The 18,095-nt window shown below is 46.7% G+C and overlaps 1 protein-coding gene across 1 annotated transcript; it reads left to right on the top strand.

Moving 5' to 3' along the window:
* The first annotated feature begins 1,669 nt into the window (after positions 1 to 1,669).
* LOC149371165 (uncharacterized) lies at positions 1,670 to 16,294 on the top strand. Its single transcript, XM_089564733.1, has 6 exons — positions 1,670 to 2,012; positions 5,689 to 5,794; positions 8,954 to 9,072; positions 11,622 to 11,676; positions 13,741 to 13,874; positions 15,923 to 16,294. Exons 1-6 carry the CDS (start codon positions 1,713 to 1,715, stop codon positions 16,073 to 16,075), a joined length of 867 nt encoding a protein of 288 aa, XP_089420859.1. The 5' UTR covers positions 1,670 to 1,712; the 3' UTR covers positions 16,076 to 16,294.
* The last annotated feature ends 1,801 nt before the right edge of the window (positions 16,295 to 18,095 follow it).

Genomic DNA, 18,095 nt, shown 5'->3' with positions numbered 1-18,095 from the left:
ATTTACCGTCCTGAAGTGCCACCAGTTATCAGTTCTCCGCATTGTGCTTGCATGGGCGGGGCAATGCCTGACAGGTGTCAAGAGCGCCATTAGCTTGCGGCTCATGATCTCGAGAGTGGAGCCGTAACAACGGCGGGCAAGAAAGGGAAAATGAGGCACGTTCAATGGGCGCTTTTAATTTTTCGCCTTCTTTCCACTTTCCTCGCACTGCTTTGAGTTCCAGTTGAAAGTTTTATGGCCCAACTAAGCGCTCCAGTGTTTCACTACCAGATGTTTTCTGGCTGTCGAACGCGGTGACCCCGCAATAGGCGAGCACATAAATGTGTGGAAACAAAAGCCAACGGCAAGAAAACACGCTGACGCGCAACCTGTGTGAAGAGATGACGCAGCCTATCTATTTACGATTCTGGGTTAGGGGTTCTCTACAAAATCCGTGCAGCTGCGAATGCCTGCGGACGCGGCGTCAGGTTGTATCTACGACAGAGTTCGCGGGCCTTGAACCTATATTTATAGAAAGAGCATGTTGGGACGAACAGAAGAAATAAACAATAAAACTCCCTGCCCCTGACGCTAGGTATAACGAGCTACAGCTAAAGCCCGTGCGTGCGTGCATGGTTGATTTTATTTTTCTTCACAAATGAAACTGACGCGTACTCACTGAGGGGGATAATGGCCAAGACACGGGCGAAGACAACCTGGTGTGCAAAAAAACTATGATGAAATATTTGAAAGCAGAAGATTGGCACATAATAGGAACTAAAGACTGGTTTTTGGGGATAGACGACTGTTTGAATATAGAAGGCATGCTTTATATGTAGAAAACAAGACGGTTTTAAAAGGTGCGATCCGTAGCCATAAGCTGTGAAAGAAATACGAATTAAAGAAAGTCTTCAGCTTGGAAGCTGTAGCGATACTAAAAGAAAGTTTGGTATGTCGGAGTGAAAAATCCTACTGCCATGTCCAAGCGAAGAAGACTCAGGGGAAACAACAACCCCTGTATAAAAACACAGGTCGTGTTAGTGAAGCGGAATTTCTAACAGGCGCCTTATTAGACAGAAACGAGAGCAGGACAGCAGAAGGCAGCCAGTATATCGTTTCAGGTTGAGCACATAAAGAAGAGACCGCTAGACCAGACCTGTGAAGGCAGAAATTTAACCGCTGAGTTAGACAACGTAGACGGGGAAGGAAACCCCAAGATTGCGTGATGGCCATTGTTTGCGGCTCCACAAAAATCAAGAGTTGCTGGTTGTCCGGGGAGAAAGCTGAAGCGCTGACGCCGCAAATTCTTTCATTATGACCCGCTCACGAAACTTAGCAAGGGTAATAATATATGAGCAGGTTGGTAGCAGAGAAATGAAATGCCGTGCGCACTCCGCCGCGAACCTTTGCATCATGAGCCAGGCGCCGTTGAAATGGTCGCAGCGCTGGCGTTGTTGTTGTTGGCCTCTTTTGAAATGGCACCGCTTTACAACGTGCCTAGAGCCGTCGACCTCTTTGTTGTCGGTGGCGGCTAAAGAGACAAGAAAGCAGCCTTGGCCAACAGCTCGAGGCAATTATCATCATCAATGAGTGTGCGAAAGCTGGCAGCCGCATATCTGCGTGGCCGCAGCCTTGGCAACCGCGCCGTATGCGTCCCCCCTTTGCGCGTTCCTGAAAGCCGCTGCCTCCGCGTCGGCCCCGCCTCCTACCCCTCTCGCCACAAGGCCTTGTCCATGCGAGCGCTGGCGGGGATCAAGCAGACGCTTCTGCGGCAGCAGCTGCGACGTAAAAGCCGGTGCTGTGCTGGATTCCACTTTCTAACTTTCGGCGTTGCTCGATCGGGACTGTGGACCATGGAGCGGAGCGGAGAGAGCACCAGTAGCACTGACCCGAACCGTAGTCTTCCGGGTTCCTGGCATCCGATGCCCAAAAGCGGCCACTACGTCAAGAAGGATCACCTGGCGCCTGGAGTCGCCGAATATGCGGCTAGTCACAGCGCCCCGCTGCATCCAGTGCTCGCTAAGCTTTGCACGGTGAGCCTGGTGGTGTTTTTCAACAGCGCGTGCGGCAAACCTGAGCTAGCAACTGTGTTTTTCTGTTGTGTCACGCGGAGTGTAGATGCTCTGAGCCTTTTTTTCGCTGCGCGAGTACCTATTTTTGTTTTGTTTGCATTAGTGGCGATGTCTGCAGCGTATGCTGCTCTGCTCTGTAGATGTTTAAGGCCTTTAAATCGTCATACGATGACCGTAAAAGAAAACCGACTAGTAAGTTTAATATATGCACCCCATATGGTATGTTTTGACCCACTGCTGATGGTCTTATGCTGTAGTTCCCCACGCTAATCAACGGGCGTGCCATATATTGGCACGTACGCTTGAACTATACTTTGCTTCTGATGGGTCCATTGTAAGTAAACGAAAGAAATTATCATCGCAGTAAATGTGCCGATCCGTAAAAAGGTCCCTTGAAATATGATCACGCAATGCACTCGAGCAATGGGCGTGGGCGTTCAGCAGCGCATGTTAAAGCAATGTGCACACTAATGCTTATCGTAAACTTTTCATCGTAAACAAGAGTGGCCTCGAGCAGCAGCTTTCGGTCGGCCTTATTCAGCGCCGTATCTGCTTGAACAAATTTAGCAGACCTGCCTTTACTCAGCTATTCGACAGAAATACCAAGAGCAGTCTAATCTTGCGGTTAGAAGTGCGTCACAAAGCCCTCGTATTGGCACACGACCACATGTTGTTTCCGTGTACCTATAGAGAGATTGTTATTGCTGCTGAGATAAGACGTTTGCCGTTGGTAAAGGCGGTGCTATCTTCTCCGCTGCAGTCGTAGTCGAAAGGAGCTTAGGTCAGTAGCCTTTGGGGGCTACAGGCTTGATACCTCCAGGCCTTGTGCCTGCCCATAGAAACTTGCTTAGCCGTCGGATTTAAAGCGTGTCCCAGGAAGATTTACCTTTAAAATACAAAAGATTTGTTTTGTGGGGAGGAGGACTTTCTAGACAGCGAAACTTCCTTTAAAACACAAATAAATAAAAAGAAGACAGTCCCTGGGAAACAAAATTGGAGGACTACTTTATTCTTTCATATATTGAAACACGCGCATTTAGGTTAGCAGCTAATTTTCATATTGCACATAGCACACGTAGCCAGCAGCCACTTTGCAGTTGCTGTTTCTGTTTCGGTCAAAAGCGAAAAATACATGCAAGCTTCCCTTCAAAAAAATACACGATAATGCAGAACCAGCAGAATGTAGTGCGCTGTTCTACGGGTGAACGTTCATGTCGGCGATGGCATAAGAAAGCACAGATGAGTTGGGAGATATTTGGCATTAAATCGGCTTTTACAATTGATAGATTGTGCCGTCACAGTGTGTGACGGCACAATCTATCACAGTGTCAGTGTAGGTGACGGCGGAAAGGACCGAACATTGCTCTTTGAAATTCTTGATCATGAATTCCCAACCAGTGCACACTAGCCACTATAAATGGGTCTAATATTGTAACGTTAACATAAGTCACTGCGCTCAAATATCAGTCGTTGATAGAAACAGCCGTTCTATTTGCTTAACATGAATTGCTCGAGCATCGAACCATTACTGGCCAGCAGCCCGACATCTCGCTCAACAACAAGCAAATAGAAAAGAACCCAATTAGGCAGTTTTTAGTTGAACTGAGTTAAGTTCTTGCAACGGGCAGATTTTCTCGCTGTGCTATGATTAAAGCGACCACAGCGTATGGGTTTCAGTCACGACGACTATTCAACAAAGCGCAGCCATTCGGGCATAGCATATGCCACGCAAGCACGAGCACTGTAATATGCTTTCCACATAGTAAACAAAGCATGATACCCTCTCTGCCATTCTGACAGTGAAAGCGCTCAAAAAGACAAGGACGACAGAAAAAAGAGAGACGCACAAAGCGCGCTTTGTACGTCTCTCTTTTTTCTGTCGTCCTTTTCTTTTTGGTTTGGTTTATGAGGTTTAACGTCCCAAAGCGACTAAGGCTATGAGAGACGCCGTAGTGGAGGGCTCCGGAAATTTCGACCACCTGGCGTTCTTTAACGTGCACTGACATCGCACAGTACACGGGCCTCTAGAATTTCTCCTCCAAAGAAATTCTAGCCGCCGCGGCAGGGATCGAACCCGCGCTTTCGGGTCAGCAGCCGAGCACCATAACCACTTAGCCACCGCGGCGGCCCTTGTCTTTTTGAGCGCTTTCACTGTCAGAGTGAAAAACCAACTTGCCCGCCCACTTCCATTACCCTCTTTGCATCAGAAATAGGATCGTCTCCACAAATATCTTGTAGCAGTTCATATTTTTTCTATGCACTGTCACTGAGCACTTATTTCTTGCCGTTGACACTTCTAGCTGCATTTCATTGACTGTTGCTTTGCGCAGCTTTCTGACACACATCGTCTAGAAAGTCATCATTTTGTTTTTCTCAACTGTGCGACTCTGCTTCATCTACTGTGTTTCATTCATGCCATTCAAATACACACAATACGAAGAATACACTTGATATACCAATTTAATCGCAAAGCAATACTATGAATAACAAAGCAAAACCACGATAAACAATGTAAATCAATCGCCACATAGTTCCAGAGCACCTAAATTGTATTTCGCCGAACTACGCAAATAGACCTTAATTTTTTCATTCTGTATTCACCTCTGGCTAAAACGGATGGCTAAAACAGTACTCTGGCTATTACTCAAACAGGTATTTTCTTGCCCCTAGTGTCCATTCTATATAGAGAATACTTGTTCCAGTGTTTCCATTTTAGCAACTAGCTGTGCTTTCTTTTCGTAGCCGCGTGACGTGCTTGGGTGAATAATAAGGAGTAATTACTCCCTTATTATATAGAGAATATTTGCTTGCATGTCGGTAGTTTGTTAGCCCGCGCAGCTACAGTCGTTTACAGTGCACGAAGGTAGAATGAAATTATTAGCGTTTTCAGGGCACGGAACACGCTCCCGGTTCGGAATAATTTTAAGCAGCTGTATGCAATAGTTTGCCTGGTTTACGATCCCAGAGCTGCACATGGGCTGTGATAGACGCTGTGCTGGATGTCTAAACGATAATTTCGACCACCTGAGGTTCTTAAACGTGCACTGGCATACATAACACAATGCCGAGTTTAGCATTTCACCTGAACTGTATTCCGCCTTCGCTTCCGGGATTCGATCCAGCTACCATGGGCACAGGAACCGAACGCCGTAGGCACAGTGCCACCGCGGCGAGCCAATTTTTGAACAAAAACGAAGCGCTAACGGAGAAATAGCTACGCTGAATAAAAAAAAAAAAAACAGACTTTCTACACGTGCTGTCACTGAAACGTTGCTGCAGTTGTTGAATATCGAAACAATGACAGTCTACTCTCTCGAGCAAAGTTACTGCTTTTATGCAACGTTACTTATGCTGTAGACATAAAACTACGCAGGAGACAGGACACAGAAAAGATGCAGACAGGACGAGCGTAGTCCTGTCTGCATCGTCCTGCCTGCATCTTTTCTGTGTCCTGTCTCCTGCGTAGTTTTATGTCTTCAGAATGTCTTACCAACTAGCCTCTCATCACACACTTCTTACTTATGCTGGTTTCGAACGATTTTGTTTAAGGTGTAACTTGTCAGAAAGTTATGATTTATCTTGTATTTTTGTTTTTCTCCCCCCCCCCCTCCCCCCTCTGTGCAATCCTAAATGAAAGGTAACAAATAAACATCGCCTCGCCGGCTTGATGTGCGACACGCTCGAGCTTCGGCAATTCCAGGTGCTCCTCAAGGCCTTGGGAGCCCGGAACTACCTGGAAATCGGCGAGTCCTTTGGCACCTTCTACTTTATTACGGAGTGGGGTGTGTGCGCTTGGCAGGGGCTGCTTCGAGGTGATGAAAAGGACCTTGCTGATATCTCTCCAGAGGAAAGTATATAGTAGTCGTACATTGCCGGAGGTCGCCTCTTGGGCGTGGACTTGGATGATGACGAAAAGATTTGAAATTAAATTTGAAATGACGAAAAATGGCGGGCATAACGTGAAGATTAAGAAGAGAGCAGAGCGATTTTAGAAACAAAGGCAAGTTGATGAGATCCTAGCTGAAATTAAAGGAGAAAATGGGCTTGGGCAGGGCATGTAATGCGAAGGCAACATAACCTATGGTCCTTAAAGGTAACGCGGCGGATTCCAAGTGAAGGTAAGCATAGCATGGGTGGCAGTAAGTCAAGTGGGCGGATGTGATTGGGAAGCTTGCGGGGATAACCCAGTTTTGAACTATCGTATTCATTAATCATTTACTTTTATAATTATATAAAGTATCTTCATTTTCCGGCTTTCCTGCACGTCTTTTGTAGAGGGACCATTTATTTGTGCCCGCAGGACGCCTGTGACCCGTCATTTCTTGACAATGTACTAAGAAAAATAAAAATACGTGCCTCAGGGGTGAACATAGCCGTCAGCAAACCAACCCTCACAGAAGAATGTTTGCAGCATTAGCCGTATCTCTAGGCTCACAACCATACAAGTACTAGACTAGGCACTTCAACCATACCACAGACATGGTCTAGAACAGTGAACCACTGTGTATATTCGCGGAACACTTAATGTTTAAAGCAAAAAAAAAACTCTCAAAAATGGTTCAAACAGTTACGCGTTCCAAGAAGGACGATTTTCTGAGCTACAATGAGACAAAAAGGAGCAAAAACATAGGAATAAAATTTTTCTTTAGTATTTATCTGCCCGTTCTATTACAGACAGGAAAAAATTCGCGCTTCTAGACGGATAAGTTTTTTTAGTAGCGTGCTCAATATTCCTAAATGCAAAAAATGGCGAATTTTTATCGGATTAAAAAATCCATAGCCGATTTTCTTTTAAATCTGTGTGGAATGCAGTTAGCACCTGTCAATTCTAAAGCAACCGTGAAGGATTGAATTATACTGTTTCAAATGGCAAAATGAAACGCTCTATGAAGACCACATTTCGTTCGGCTTCCGTTACTGGATAATAATAATAATAAAAATTATTTGAAAAATTACATTGTACAAATACGGGCCTGCCCAAGCCAACAATGGGTTTGTGGGGCAGTGCTCGCCATATTGTCCATTAAAAACAGTGACGCTCATGTACTACTTAGAACTGAATGAATTTAATTGGTTGCATTCTTTTTAGCAGAACGGCAGACCCGCCCCGGTGGCTTAGTGGTAAGGCGCTGGTCTACCGAGCCGGAGTACCCGGGTTCGAACCCGACCGCGGCGGCCGCGTTCCGATGGAGGCGAAACGCAAGAGGCGCCCGTGTGCTGTGCGATGTCAGTGCACGTTAAAAATCCCCAGGTGGTCGAAATTATTCCGGAGACCTCCACTACGGCACCTCTTTTTCTCTTTCTTCTTTCCCTCCCACCTTCCTCCCTTCCCTTACGGCGCGGTTCAGGTGTCCGCCGAGATATGTGAGACAGATACTGCGCCATTTCCTTTCCCCAAAAACCAATTTACCAATTTAGAATATCACAAAATAATTTGAAAGTCCCCTGCAACTTGTTATCCCCGAGTTTATTACATTCAACGTTTATGAGCCCCCTGTTTCGCGTGCTCTTTACAGCTATCGCTAATGAAAGCGAAAAAGTTACTTTTGTAACCTGAATTTTCTAATGTTATTTCAAAGTTTATATGCTGCTGTTATTTTCTAAAATATGTATTTGTTCATTGTTTATATGAATTTTATATCACCGCTGACTCACATAGAAATTATTTTGTATGCGTCTTAGGACGCCGAATTTTTCGAATGTGATTCTTAATACATCAATGTGTTGAAAACGCGCTTTTAACCGAGCAGGGTGTGTTCGGGGTATTCTTGATTGGGTTCTGCCATTATGGAATGTGCAGTGCAGGAAGACGACGGGCATTACAAGGGCACACAAATGTGCAGCTGCGTGTCCTCGTCTACGTTGGTCGACTGCGAGTGCTGCACATTCCATAATGACTTTTCATTGGTAAGTCAGTTTAAACTGAGGTACACGCCGGAGATGACTCCGGCACAGCCAGACAATATTACTTTTGGAGCGCACGTTAGCCCATAAATGCTCTTCTCCCATTTGTTTAAAGTATTTTAGGGCTATGACAATCCTACACGGCAAGGTCTGCAGACAAAATATATCCTGCTTGGAGTTTTTTTTTTCTAATCTCAGTGCCTTAGACTTGCACCAGAGTTGCCCCGAAACCACTGAGGTGCTCAGGGGCCAACTTTAATGAATGCGCACCGGTGCTTACCTGTGTCGTCAATCGGCGATATTCTCAGACAAAGCATGCACATCTCCGAGTAAGAAATCTTCTGAAGCGCCTTACTCCGTTTCTTTAAACTGTTATTACGAAATAAAGGGGACCGATTCGTGTAGCTATTCCCACAGCGAATGGCACCGCATAAGAGCTTAAACTTGACCACAATTTATTCTACCCCGAGAAGAAGTGTAGGCCTCATAAGGATTGCCTAATTCAGATTTAGCACCTTTTTGCGCCTTTTACAATTTTTCATTCTGTCCTGAAAGTCAGTAAACTGAATGTGCGGGAGTTCCTGAATTCTGATGTCGTTTAGCTTTCCTCTGAGTGCGCATATCAAGCCACTGGTTGTTTCTTTGAACTAACCCGTTTACCATCGCGAGCAAGTTGTACAGAGTTTGCTAACTAGCTCCCCGTCCCGTGGTTGGAAACGCCGGCTTTGTGTTGGAACTCATGAGACTGATACTTGTTCTCTAATTACGTGGTATGCGTCGAATGCTTCATCCGCTCGTATCGATGCCACGCGACTGGGTCTCGAACCAGCGCCACAATAAATTAGGTTTCGAGCACAGGCGTCTCTTAAACTTTTTCGAGAAACTGTATGGAGGCCTTCTGCGCATTTCGATGGTGATTGCGATTGTGCGATCCACTGACCTAGCAGTGCGCGTGTTGTGTGGTGAGCTAACATTTCTCTCCTCTATTTCTCGCGAAGGTGTGTACACTGGCGTGAGCGCATTGGCAGCAGCGCTGGCCCTTCCACCGGATGGTCGCGTCGTCGGCTTGGAAATCAACGAAGAAAACGTCAACATTGGGAGACCATTCTGGAAGGAGGTAAAAATGTAAATGTAAATTGGTTTTTGAGGAAAGGAAATGGCGCAGTAACTGTCTCACATATCTCGGCGGACACCTGAACCGCGCCGTAAGGGAAGGGAGGAAGGTGGGAGTGAAAGAAGAAAGAGAGAAAGAGGTGCCGTAGTGGAGGTCTCCGGAATAATTTCGACCACCTGGGGATCTTATTTATTTTTTGTCTTTTTGTTTGTGTCTCTAGTGTATTACATAAGCGCCTGGTCGTTGCAGTGCAAGGATGATTTTCGATCATTTGATGTGGCTTCTACATATTTAATTATCTTACAGGCCAACCGAAAAATTTACAAATACGTTCGTTGCGTGGGGTGTGAAAACCTGCTTCCGATCGTAAGAGACCACTACTCTTCTTCTACAAGCTATAGTAATAACTTCGATGCACTTGAGAATATGTCCACTTGCGTGCTTAAGCATACAGCAGCGGCACAGCTGATCCTCGATTTTCGAAGACCCGCTCGCCGATCACGTGACACGGGGGATATCACAACGGGCGACTGATATGTATCAGTGAAGTGGATAGCGAGACGGAGTTCCGCTTAGTTAGACGATGATTGTTGGCCAGACCTTGCTTGCGACCCGGCAGCCAAGGAACTTTGGCGCACTCATATTTTTGCTGTATTGCCGATCGATGTCTTACATGGATCGTCCCACTAAAGATGCAAAAATGCAGTCCTTCGCCTGTGTTCACTTCATTTGCAGCGTGGCAGCTTTCGAAATTTTAACTTAATTTTCTCACCACCACTGCAAACCACAATCACGCTGTGCGTAAAGCATTCGAAGGCAGCAGTATTATTTTCAAAGCATCGTATTCACAAACATTTAGCAAGAGTAAAAATTTGTCTGTGCGGAGTGTGTTCCTACGCCTGTGATAGTACCTGTTCGCGCCCCCAGCTTCATTATGAAGTGGTTTGCTCAAATTTCTAATGGAGAAAGAGACCATAGTGATAGAGAAGTCAAAGGATGTGGGCGGCATAGGACTTCTGGCAAAAGGTAGTGCGGAAAATCGCTCATCGAGCACTTCCGCTTTGAACGTTAGTCTGTTGGTCGCTATAGAAGCCCTGTCAACACAGCGCAGTACTCCGCGCCCGTTTCTTACCGGTGACGTTCGCGAACGTAAAGCTCTTAAAAGCCTCTTGTATCTCAACCTTCAGCCACACATACGTGGAATGACGATCCAGCGCTCGTCTACGTGGTTTTGCGCCTGCTGGAAGCGGTGCCGACGTTTCAGATATGAGCACACGTCCCTAGTTACGCTTCTTGGCCCAGGCCAATCAGAGCTCCCGAATGGAGTGTTCGCGGGCATGTTCCCGCACCTCATAGCGCCGCCACGGAGAATGTAGCATTGGAATCTGCTTTCCCCTTTGACTGCTGGCAGGGCAAAACTGAGCATTGTATTTTGGTTTAACTACATGCTACACGCGCGTGCCACTTCATGAAGGCATTTTAACAGGTGGATTTCAGGGATCTGGGGTGATATGTTTGTGTACCAGCCAAATGATTTCAACTGCTATCGACTGAGCTAAATTTTGAGTGCTATATTTGAACAGTTTTGAACGCGGGGCCTAGAGAGACATGCGCAGCACTCGTATGCGCTTTGAAGCACATACCTTATGGCGTTACATGTGGTGATTTTTGTGTGTGGTGTGGTGCATGTGGTGCTCCGTCAACATTGTAGCCGCTCAGCTAGTCGTGTTAATATTTCACCGCAAGAATACTTTTCAGAGGCCGGATCAGCAAAGCATTTTATATAGGTTAACTTGCTTCGCGCTGTTAATTGCGGCCCATCACTAAGCGTTCTTGTGCCCGAAAACCATCGCTAATTTTTGCTGCCGCGGTGGCTCAGCGTTTATGGTGCTCGGCTGCTGACCCGAAAGACGCGTGTTCGATCCCGGCCGCGGCGGTTGAATTTCTTTGGAGGAGAAATTCTAGATGCCCGTGTACTGTGCAATGTCAACGCACTTTAAAGAACCCCACGTGGTCGAAATTTCCGAAGCCCTCCACTACGGCGTCCCTCATAGCCTGAGTCGCTTTGAGACGTTAAACCCCATAAACCAAACCAAATCAAACCATCGCTAATTTTTGACTGATTATTTTTTTTTATTTCTCTACGGACTTAGTACAATGGAAAAAAAATTGCTCTTGCAGATCAGAAGCACTGCGTTTGTTTTGTGTGGATGCGTTGGTTTGGAGCAGATTCGGTGGGCACGTGCATGAAGAGCGAAATATTTATCGAGATATAGCAGAGATGTTCATTAATCAAAAGAAGCCTGCTACACTGAACCACCAAGGCGTAACCTCTGATTAACGCGCCAGTCAAGAAATGTGTGTTTGCGCTGTCACGTGAGTAAGAAAGCCTATGAGCAGCTTGGTTGTGCACGTGCTGAAACATCGGGCTGAAATCTCGCTGTTTAGCAGAACTTAAGGAATAAACGCAATCATGCTTTGCAGCCGTCGATGAGAGCAAAGTGCCGCGATCATCCCGCGCTGAACTCTCTTTTTCGAATCACTGTTTGCAGGCTGGCGTTGACGGAAAGATTGAAATCGTGTTTGGTGACGCCAAAAAATCTTTAGGTAAGTTGCGATGTGCCTTTGTATCAACAATCTTTTGATTTGTGTGGTTCTTTATGTCTTGTGAGAAGCGGTCTTATTTGCACAACGAACTTCTTGAGATCTCTTCGTAAAAAAAGGGGGGGGGGGGGGTCTTCCCACACGGCTTTTTCTTAAAAATATCTCGCTTCACAGTCACCTTCAGCTTCACCAGGATCAATGCTTGTGAATCTCGTACTCCCCGCGCGAGCAACGAACTTTTTGTAAGCTTCAACTGCAGATGGGGGATATCACATGCACGCGACACTTCTGATGCGAAATCATGTCAGCGGGAAGCAGTGCAAAGCGCCTCCGTGAGCTCGTTTATTCAGGACCATCTTTTTACATGGTCCACGACAACGAAATAAGTATGGCTGAATATGAATAGGACGGAGTACATTTGGTACGCCTTGAATACCATCTCACTAGTACTCCTCAAGAGGAGCGATAGAACAATTGCATCCTTCTAGTATTCACGGATATATCATAAACTTGATCTGGAGACAGGAGAAAAAATTGGCAGTGGCTTAGCTCGGCTATGTCATGATGTACGTAGCGAAAGCAGGACTCAGGTCTCTTCTCCGGCTGCTGTCGCTGCTGCTAGCAGTAGTGACATCGGACATTAAACGTGGCCGTCTCGCGGCGGCATATTCACGGCGTTTAGCCAGTCGTTCGGTGCGCTGTTCCTGTGTTTCCGGGGCTATTCGTTTCCTCTTCATTTCGTTCCGGCGTCGATTCCAGGCCTCCTTCTGCTTAGCACACTTGTCGCCGTCCATACTGCCGCCTCAACTGTGGTTGCGGCGCACGCTAGTCTCCTTTTCAATCCTCCGGCATGTTACCAGACATGCGACACAGCTGGCAAAGCGAACAGAGGCGAGCGCAACGACGAGGCGCGCGGTGTGACGTCATACCAAACGGCGGCGGCGGCTCCGTGGCTAGGCGCGCGGTATGACGTCATGCAGATGGCGCGGCGAGCGCGCGGCGTCCGCCAGCTGCGGCGGTTGCTAGGCAACGGCTCAGGGTCGGTCTCTGTGCCTCCTCGGAGCACGGCCACAGCGAAATCGCAAGTTCGTGGCCAATGTTGCTTTCGCTGAAAAAGGCTTGATCATATGTTGAGGACAACGCAGCGCGCTATTGGTACGAAAGCGATAGGTGTAGCAATAAATGGCAGGAAGACAGCCGGATGGGTCAGGGACAGGCACGTATCCGGGGAGGGGGTCTTCCCAGCTCCCGAAATCAGACTCGCCCTCTTCCTTATCTTCCATTTTCCCTGGCAGTGCTCTTGATCGCCAAGCCACCGCTCTTCCCCCCTACCCTTTCGGGCTTTGTAAAGGAATTATTTCGCGACCCTTCCCGGAAATAAATTCTGGCTACGTGCCTGGCCAGAAAACAAACACGAGTTAATGATATCCTCGCGAACAACAACACAACGAGGAATAGCCTGCAGGCGAACTGTTTATTGGGACCTTATAGGTACGTGGGGTGATGAGAGAAAGAGAGATGTGGGCTGGATGCGCTAGCGCCTACAGCGGTGAGCGAACTCTCGCGATCAGCCTTCAACTGCCACCTGCCAGGGTGGGTAGGGGCTGCAATGTAGATATAAAGGCAAACATGAATTTCCTACCACTTATCCAGGAGAACATCCCGTTCCTCCCGTTCCTCCCGTTCCTCTCGCTCGTAACGGCTCCCACGGCTGTGACAAGCTCGCGCAATATTTGCGTACACCTCATCTTTGAGAACCAGGCATTGGTGGAGCAAGTCGAGCATATATCTGTTTCTCCGACCACAAAGCTTCCTTCATGGCAATCAAGAACTGTTACTAGAGTGTTTCCTGAAGAAGGAAAATGTGTGAAAAATAACAAGTTGTCTGTAAATGTGCATACATGTCTTGCTCGAATTCTTTGCCTCAATCAATCGAAAAGCTGAAAGAGCTGATGGACTACGCTCAAATTTCGCATTAGGAAGTAACGTAATTGTCGGCAATTTTTTTCTTTTTTTCTTTCCCCGCCACATCTTCTTGGTCACCTGCCCCCTTGCTCGACTTCGCAGACGACATGATCTCTCGTGGAAGTTCCGGTCATTTCGACTTCATTTTCATCGACGCCGACAAGGAGTCCATCGACGACTACTACGAGAAGAGCTTGCAGCTCGTCAAACGCAATGGCGTCATCGCGGTCGACAATGTGAGTACTGAACTTCCCTTATCCGACCCGCGATTAAATGCGGCATGCAGTGGTCAATTTTTCTATGTGGTGTCGGCTCTGTTTCAGCTTCAGTGTTCCTGAGTGCTCCGACAGACGTTCACTCTACAGGCTTCGGCTTTCTCTTGCCTCGATTCCTCGCCCCGTCCCATGTCTTTTTCCTTTTTTTCCTGTGTGTTATGCTTTCTCATCCTGCAGGAGTCAACGTGCAGAGCGGTCTGATGCATCGAACAAAGTTCAGTTTAACCGACAATTATTTTCCAGGAAGAGCTGCACATTAGTCTAAAAAATGCTACCCTTCAATTATCTTGCCTTCAGAAAGAATTAGCTTGCCTGCACAAAGAATTATCTTGCCTGCAGAAAGAAACGTTCAAAACAGTTTGAGAAGTGGTGAATCTATAGACTTCCAGTGTTTTAGCTAGGACAACTTCACAATCCATTGAAGAAGTGATAGGCTATGTTCAAGAAACGATAAAATGTAGAATCGACTGGCATACAGGAAAACACTCGATTACATCACTGCTGGATAACAATCATAGGCGTCGCGACAAGTGCCCAGGCTACCTCGCTACCCAGAGTATAAACCTATAAACCTTTTCCGTGGCCATAAATGTTGAGACACCAAAGATGTCTCTCCCAAAAACTACCAACGGGATGTCTGTCTAGTTACAAGAGGAGTCCGTATGCTGAATGCTTGAGGGAACTTTGTGTACTGGTTTTGCAAGCGACCAATGCTTCTCTCCCCATGTATTAAATCACAGAGTCATTTACATTTGCATAGAATCAACAGAAGTACCGTTCTGCAAATAACTTTTAAATGTGCCACAAAACTCATTTGCCAGCACTACTGTGAACATCTTGAGTAGTGGTGAAGCCATGAACTTTATAATAGATTCGGCTATAGAATATGTGCACACCTCCGCGAGAGAAAAACATTGCCATTGTCAGATCACAGGAGTCTCCTGTTTCTTCAGTCCAGTAGGCTTTCGAGCATTGCTCCAAAAAACGATTTGCGACCAATTGCGGGTGACTGCAGTTACCTTAACATTTCTCGGAACGTTACGGTTAACATTTACCAGTCGCGTCCCTTAAGGACTGGAGAATGCTGTGCTGAATAAAGCGTTTTATTCATTTAAAATTCGCTCTTTCATTGTGGTAAACAGAGGGTCCTGGTTTGACTCGGATAGTACTAATATAATTTATTTTCTTATGTTAAATAGTTTCCAAAATTGCGCTAGCCTGATATCTAACAGAGTGTACTGGGGGCCAGTTGATCAGACATTATGCTCAGCGAAAAACGTATTGTTTTGACAGGACAAAGAAAGGCAAGGATAAGACGGGTGCTACTTGAGCCTGAAATCTGCTCGACGACGGTTCTGAATACCACTGCATATCGAAATAAATCGCCTCGCCAAATAACATCGTAAACGCTTTGGTGCATTCATTTCTGCAGCATCTGTCAGACATGAGGTAACTTAATAACGTGGAGTACTGCTAGGAATACGAAGTTATTCCGGTGTGTTTGTAGTGAGTTTACTTTTAAAACTGAACGATTCATTAAACGAGTGAATTTCTGTGCTTCACATTTTGTCCGTTCTAGAGTGGGAGCTACTTCCACAGGTGCACACCGAAGCAGGCAGCTTTAGGCCGATTAGGCAAGCACGCGGATTTTTTGGCATGAGGCTATTGTCAAGCATGGCGGCCACCATGACAACAGTGCAAGTCGTCATGGTGGTCGCCATTCCTACGGGCAGTGTACCTGAACGATTGAGTGATCAGCCCAAGAAATCTAAGCAGCTTGGTTAATAGAAGGTAGCAGTATTAAGTGCATTTTCATTAGCAGCTGAAGAATGAAAGAACTCGAGAAAGAGTTCATAATCTGCTCTATTTTTCCTATGCGGCAGTCTCTGACGCTGGGAGAGTGTACGCCTAGCAACTCCCACTCTAGTACCAACCAGTTGTGTGACAGTGTACGGGGCCAAGCGTTGTGGACAAGTTTGTGCTATTCTTGCGCTGACACAAATACGCAGGTGTTGTGGCATACGAGGACGTACAACCCAACGGTCAACGACCCCGACACGGAGGCCATTCGCCGGCTTAACCGCAAGCTGGCCGCGGATGACCGGGTCGAGATGTGCATGCTCACCATGGGCGACGGTGTCACTCTCGCCGTCAAGAAATGAGAACGCGAAGACTTTATCTCTTGCTCACGTGACCTTCCGACGAGAGTCGACATCATATGACTATACGCAGTGACGTCTGCCTCAGGGCTACGTTAAAACTTACACCTGGTGGTATTAAAGGTGCACCGGGTGGGATCCATTGTGGCAGCTACGCTGTTGACCGTTTCAAGAGAATTTGTTGTGTTTATTCCAAATAAATATCAGGTTTCGCTCGCTCTGCTTGTTGTCTTGTTCTTTTGCCGTAAGTAAATGACGTAGCTTCGGTTTCGGGAGCAATATAAACCTTTCCAGTCTTCCTGGGAGTCGCTACATTGCTCGCTGACCTGTTGGGTCCACCTGATGTCAACAGAGTGGAAGCGGCAGTGGAACCGGTTTGCAACAGCCCAGAAAGGAGGCGGTTCAGCATCCCCCTCATCCGATGGAAAGGTCGCATTTTAACTTCCCCTGGCGCCTGTGTGCGGTCACCGTCGTGAATGGGCACATATCCAGCAGGGAGTGGTTTGCTGCAGCCGCTCGTGACCCTTCGCTGTGTGCGCATGAAAATCATGAGCGAATAAAGCATTGAATTATGAATGCCTCAAGACGTGGCCATTTTACTTCACTTTCACTAAAGGAAGGGCTTCTTTCAACCTGTAAATATTTTCTTTTAGTTGGAGTTGCTAGTTTCTTCACTTTTAAGCCAAATTCTTAATTTATGTGTAAGAAGTTGAAGAGGACACTTAACCTCCGCTTTAAGAGTATGTCGCAATAGCGTGAATGTGCTAATTAATGCCCATATATGCAGAATCTGTCATTCTCGACTTTACATTCATAGATCCTTGGGAGTCATAATATCTGCTAACGCAGTGGTGCCGTGCTTAAGCGATGCGCCACTGCTCTTCAATGGCAAGTGCTGCCACCAGTTAGGCTTGTGTGACCCAGGTTGCTCCTCCCGAGCGACCAATTATTAGTTTAACTGCCACCGTGGTCAATTTGCTCACAATACGCGGGGCAGGCTGCGATGACGCCAGAAGGTCAAGTGACCTAGGTGGCCCACCTGGTTGCTTCTGCGGGGATTTTTCGGTCACAACGCAGACGACGCTGGATTTTCTGAAGAACCGCTAGTTAGCAATAATTTTTTTTAGCGTGTCCTTCCACCGGAAATGGCTGCTGAGATAACATACGACAGGAAGTATTGATCAGAATGACGACAAAGACGAAGTTTGGTGATTAATAGAGTGGTAAATTGATTAAAAAATTCTTTTCTGAGTATAATCCGTTGCTGGTGCCGCGTGTTAACTAATTGAGAGGGAAAAAATTTAAGCAAGAGAAAAAAAAAGAAACACAAGATGGTCAAGAGTGTGTAACGCGAATATTTCACCGTTAGCTGTGGTATGGAAGCGAAAATCTGCCCACAAACAAGCCGTGCTACTGTTGGGGCCACAGCGTCTTTGTCCGCTGCGATGTCCACCGTCAAGCAATCCCAGCAGGCGCGCTCATCAAAATATAAACACGCCCCGCTATTACTGGCGCAACAACACTTTGGCGCGCAGCCAATGTCATCTGTTGTAGCCGGTTGTCGGTGTTGCGGTTGGCGCCGAAGGCGCAGAACTGATGAAAGAGCTAAGAGCAGCTAAACCTGCAATAACAGCTGCAAGCATCCCATCTTCCCCGTGTGTCTCTCGATCTTGGCGGATGCCGGGCTGTTGCGTAGCCGTCAGTGTGCCCCCGACATATAACACAATTTGGCTCATTCTCGTTTTAATACTTCGTTTGAATCAGATAGAACGCTGTCACAGCAGCTTTGAAGACAGTAGTCATAACGAGCTAACACAGTGTCAGTAATTTTTAAAGAACGACCCATTCTTGTGTTATCTCTCAGCAATTTTTTTCGCGTGCATTGCCTCCATCATCATCACTGCTTTTGCCACCCAAAGCACCAACCCGTCCCACGTTCTCTGTGGACGCTCACAAAAGAGCAGAAGGTTCATCGCCCAAGCTTGACTTGTCCAAAGTTGGAAAAAGACCAGTAGTTAGAAAG

The sequence above is a fragment of the Amblyomma mixtum genome, chromosome 1 (genome assembly GCF_055824585.1).
Source record: "Amblyomma mixtum isolate Tamu chromosome 1, ASM5582458v1, whole genome shotgun sequence".
In the NCBI taxonomy this organism is placed as follows: domain Eukaryota; kingdom Metazoa; phylum Arthropoda; class Arachnida; order Ixodida; family Ixodidae; genus Amblyomma; species Amblyomma mixtum.
This window is presented reverse-complemented; position numbering and strand designations above follow the sequence as displayed.

Bases quoted from the DNA above. Each gene is read 5' to 3' on its own strand.
- LOC149371165 (XM_089564733.1), top strand. From the start codon at position 1,713: ATGCGAGCGCTGGCGGGGATCAAGCAGACGCTTCTGCGGCAGCAGCTG. The intron at 9,073-11,621 runs GTAAAAATGTAA...CACTGTTTGCAG, and splicing joins GGAGACCATTCTGGAAGGAG to GCTGGCGTTGACGGAAAGAT. The intron at 13,875-15,922 runs GTGAGTACTGAA...ACAAATACGCAG, and splicing joins GCGTCATCGCGGTCGACAAT to GTGTTGTGGCATACGAGGAC.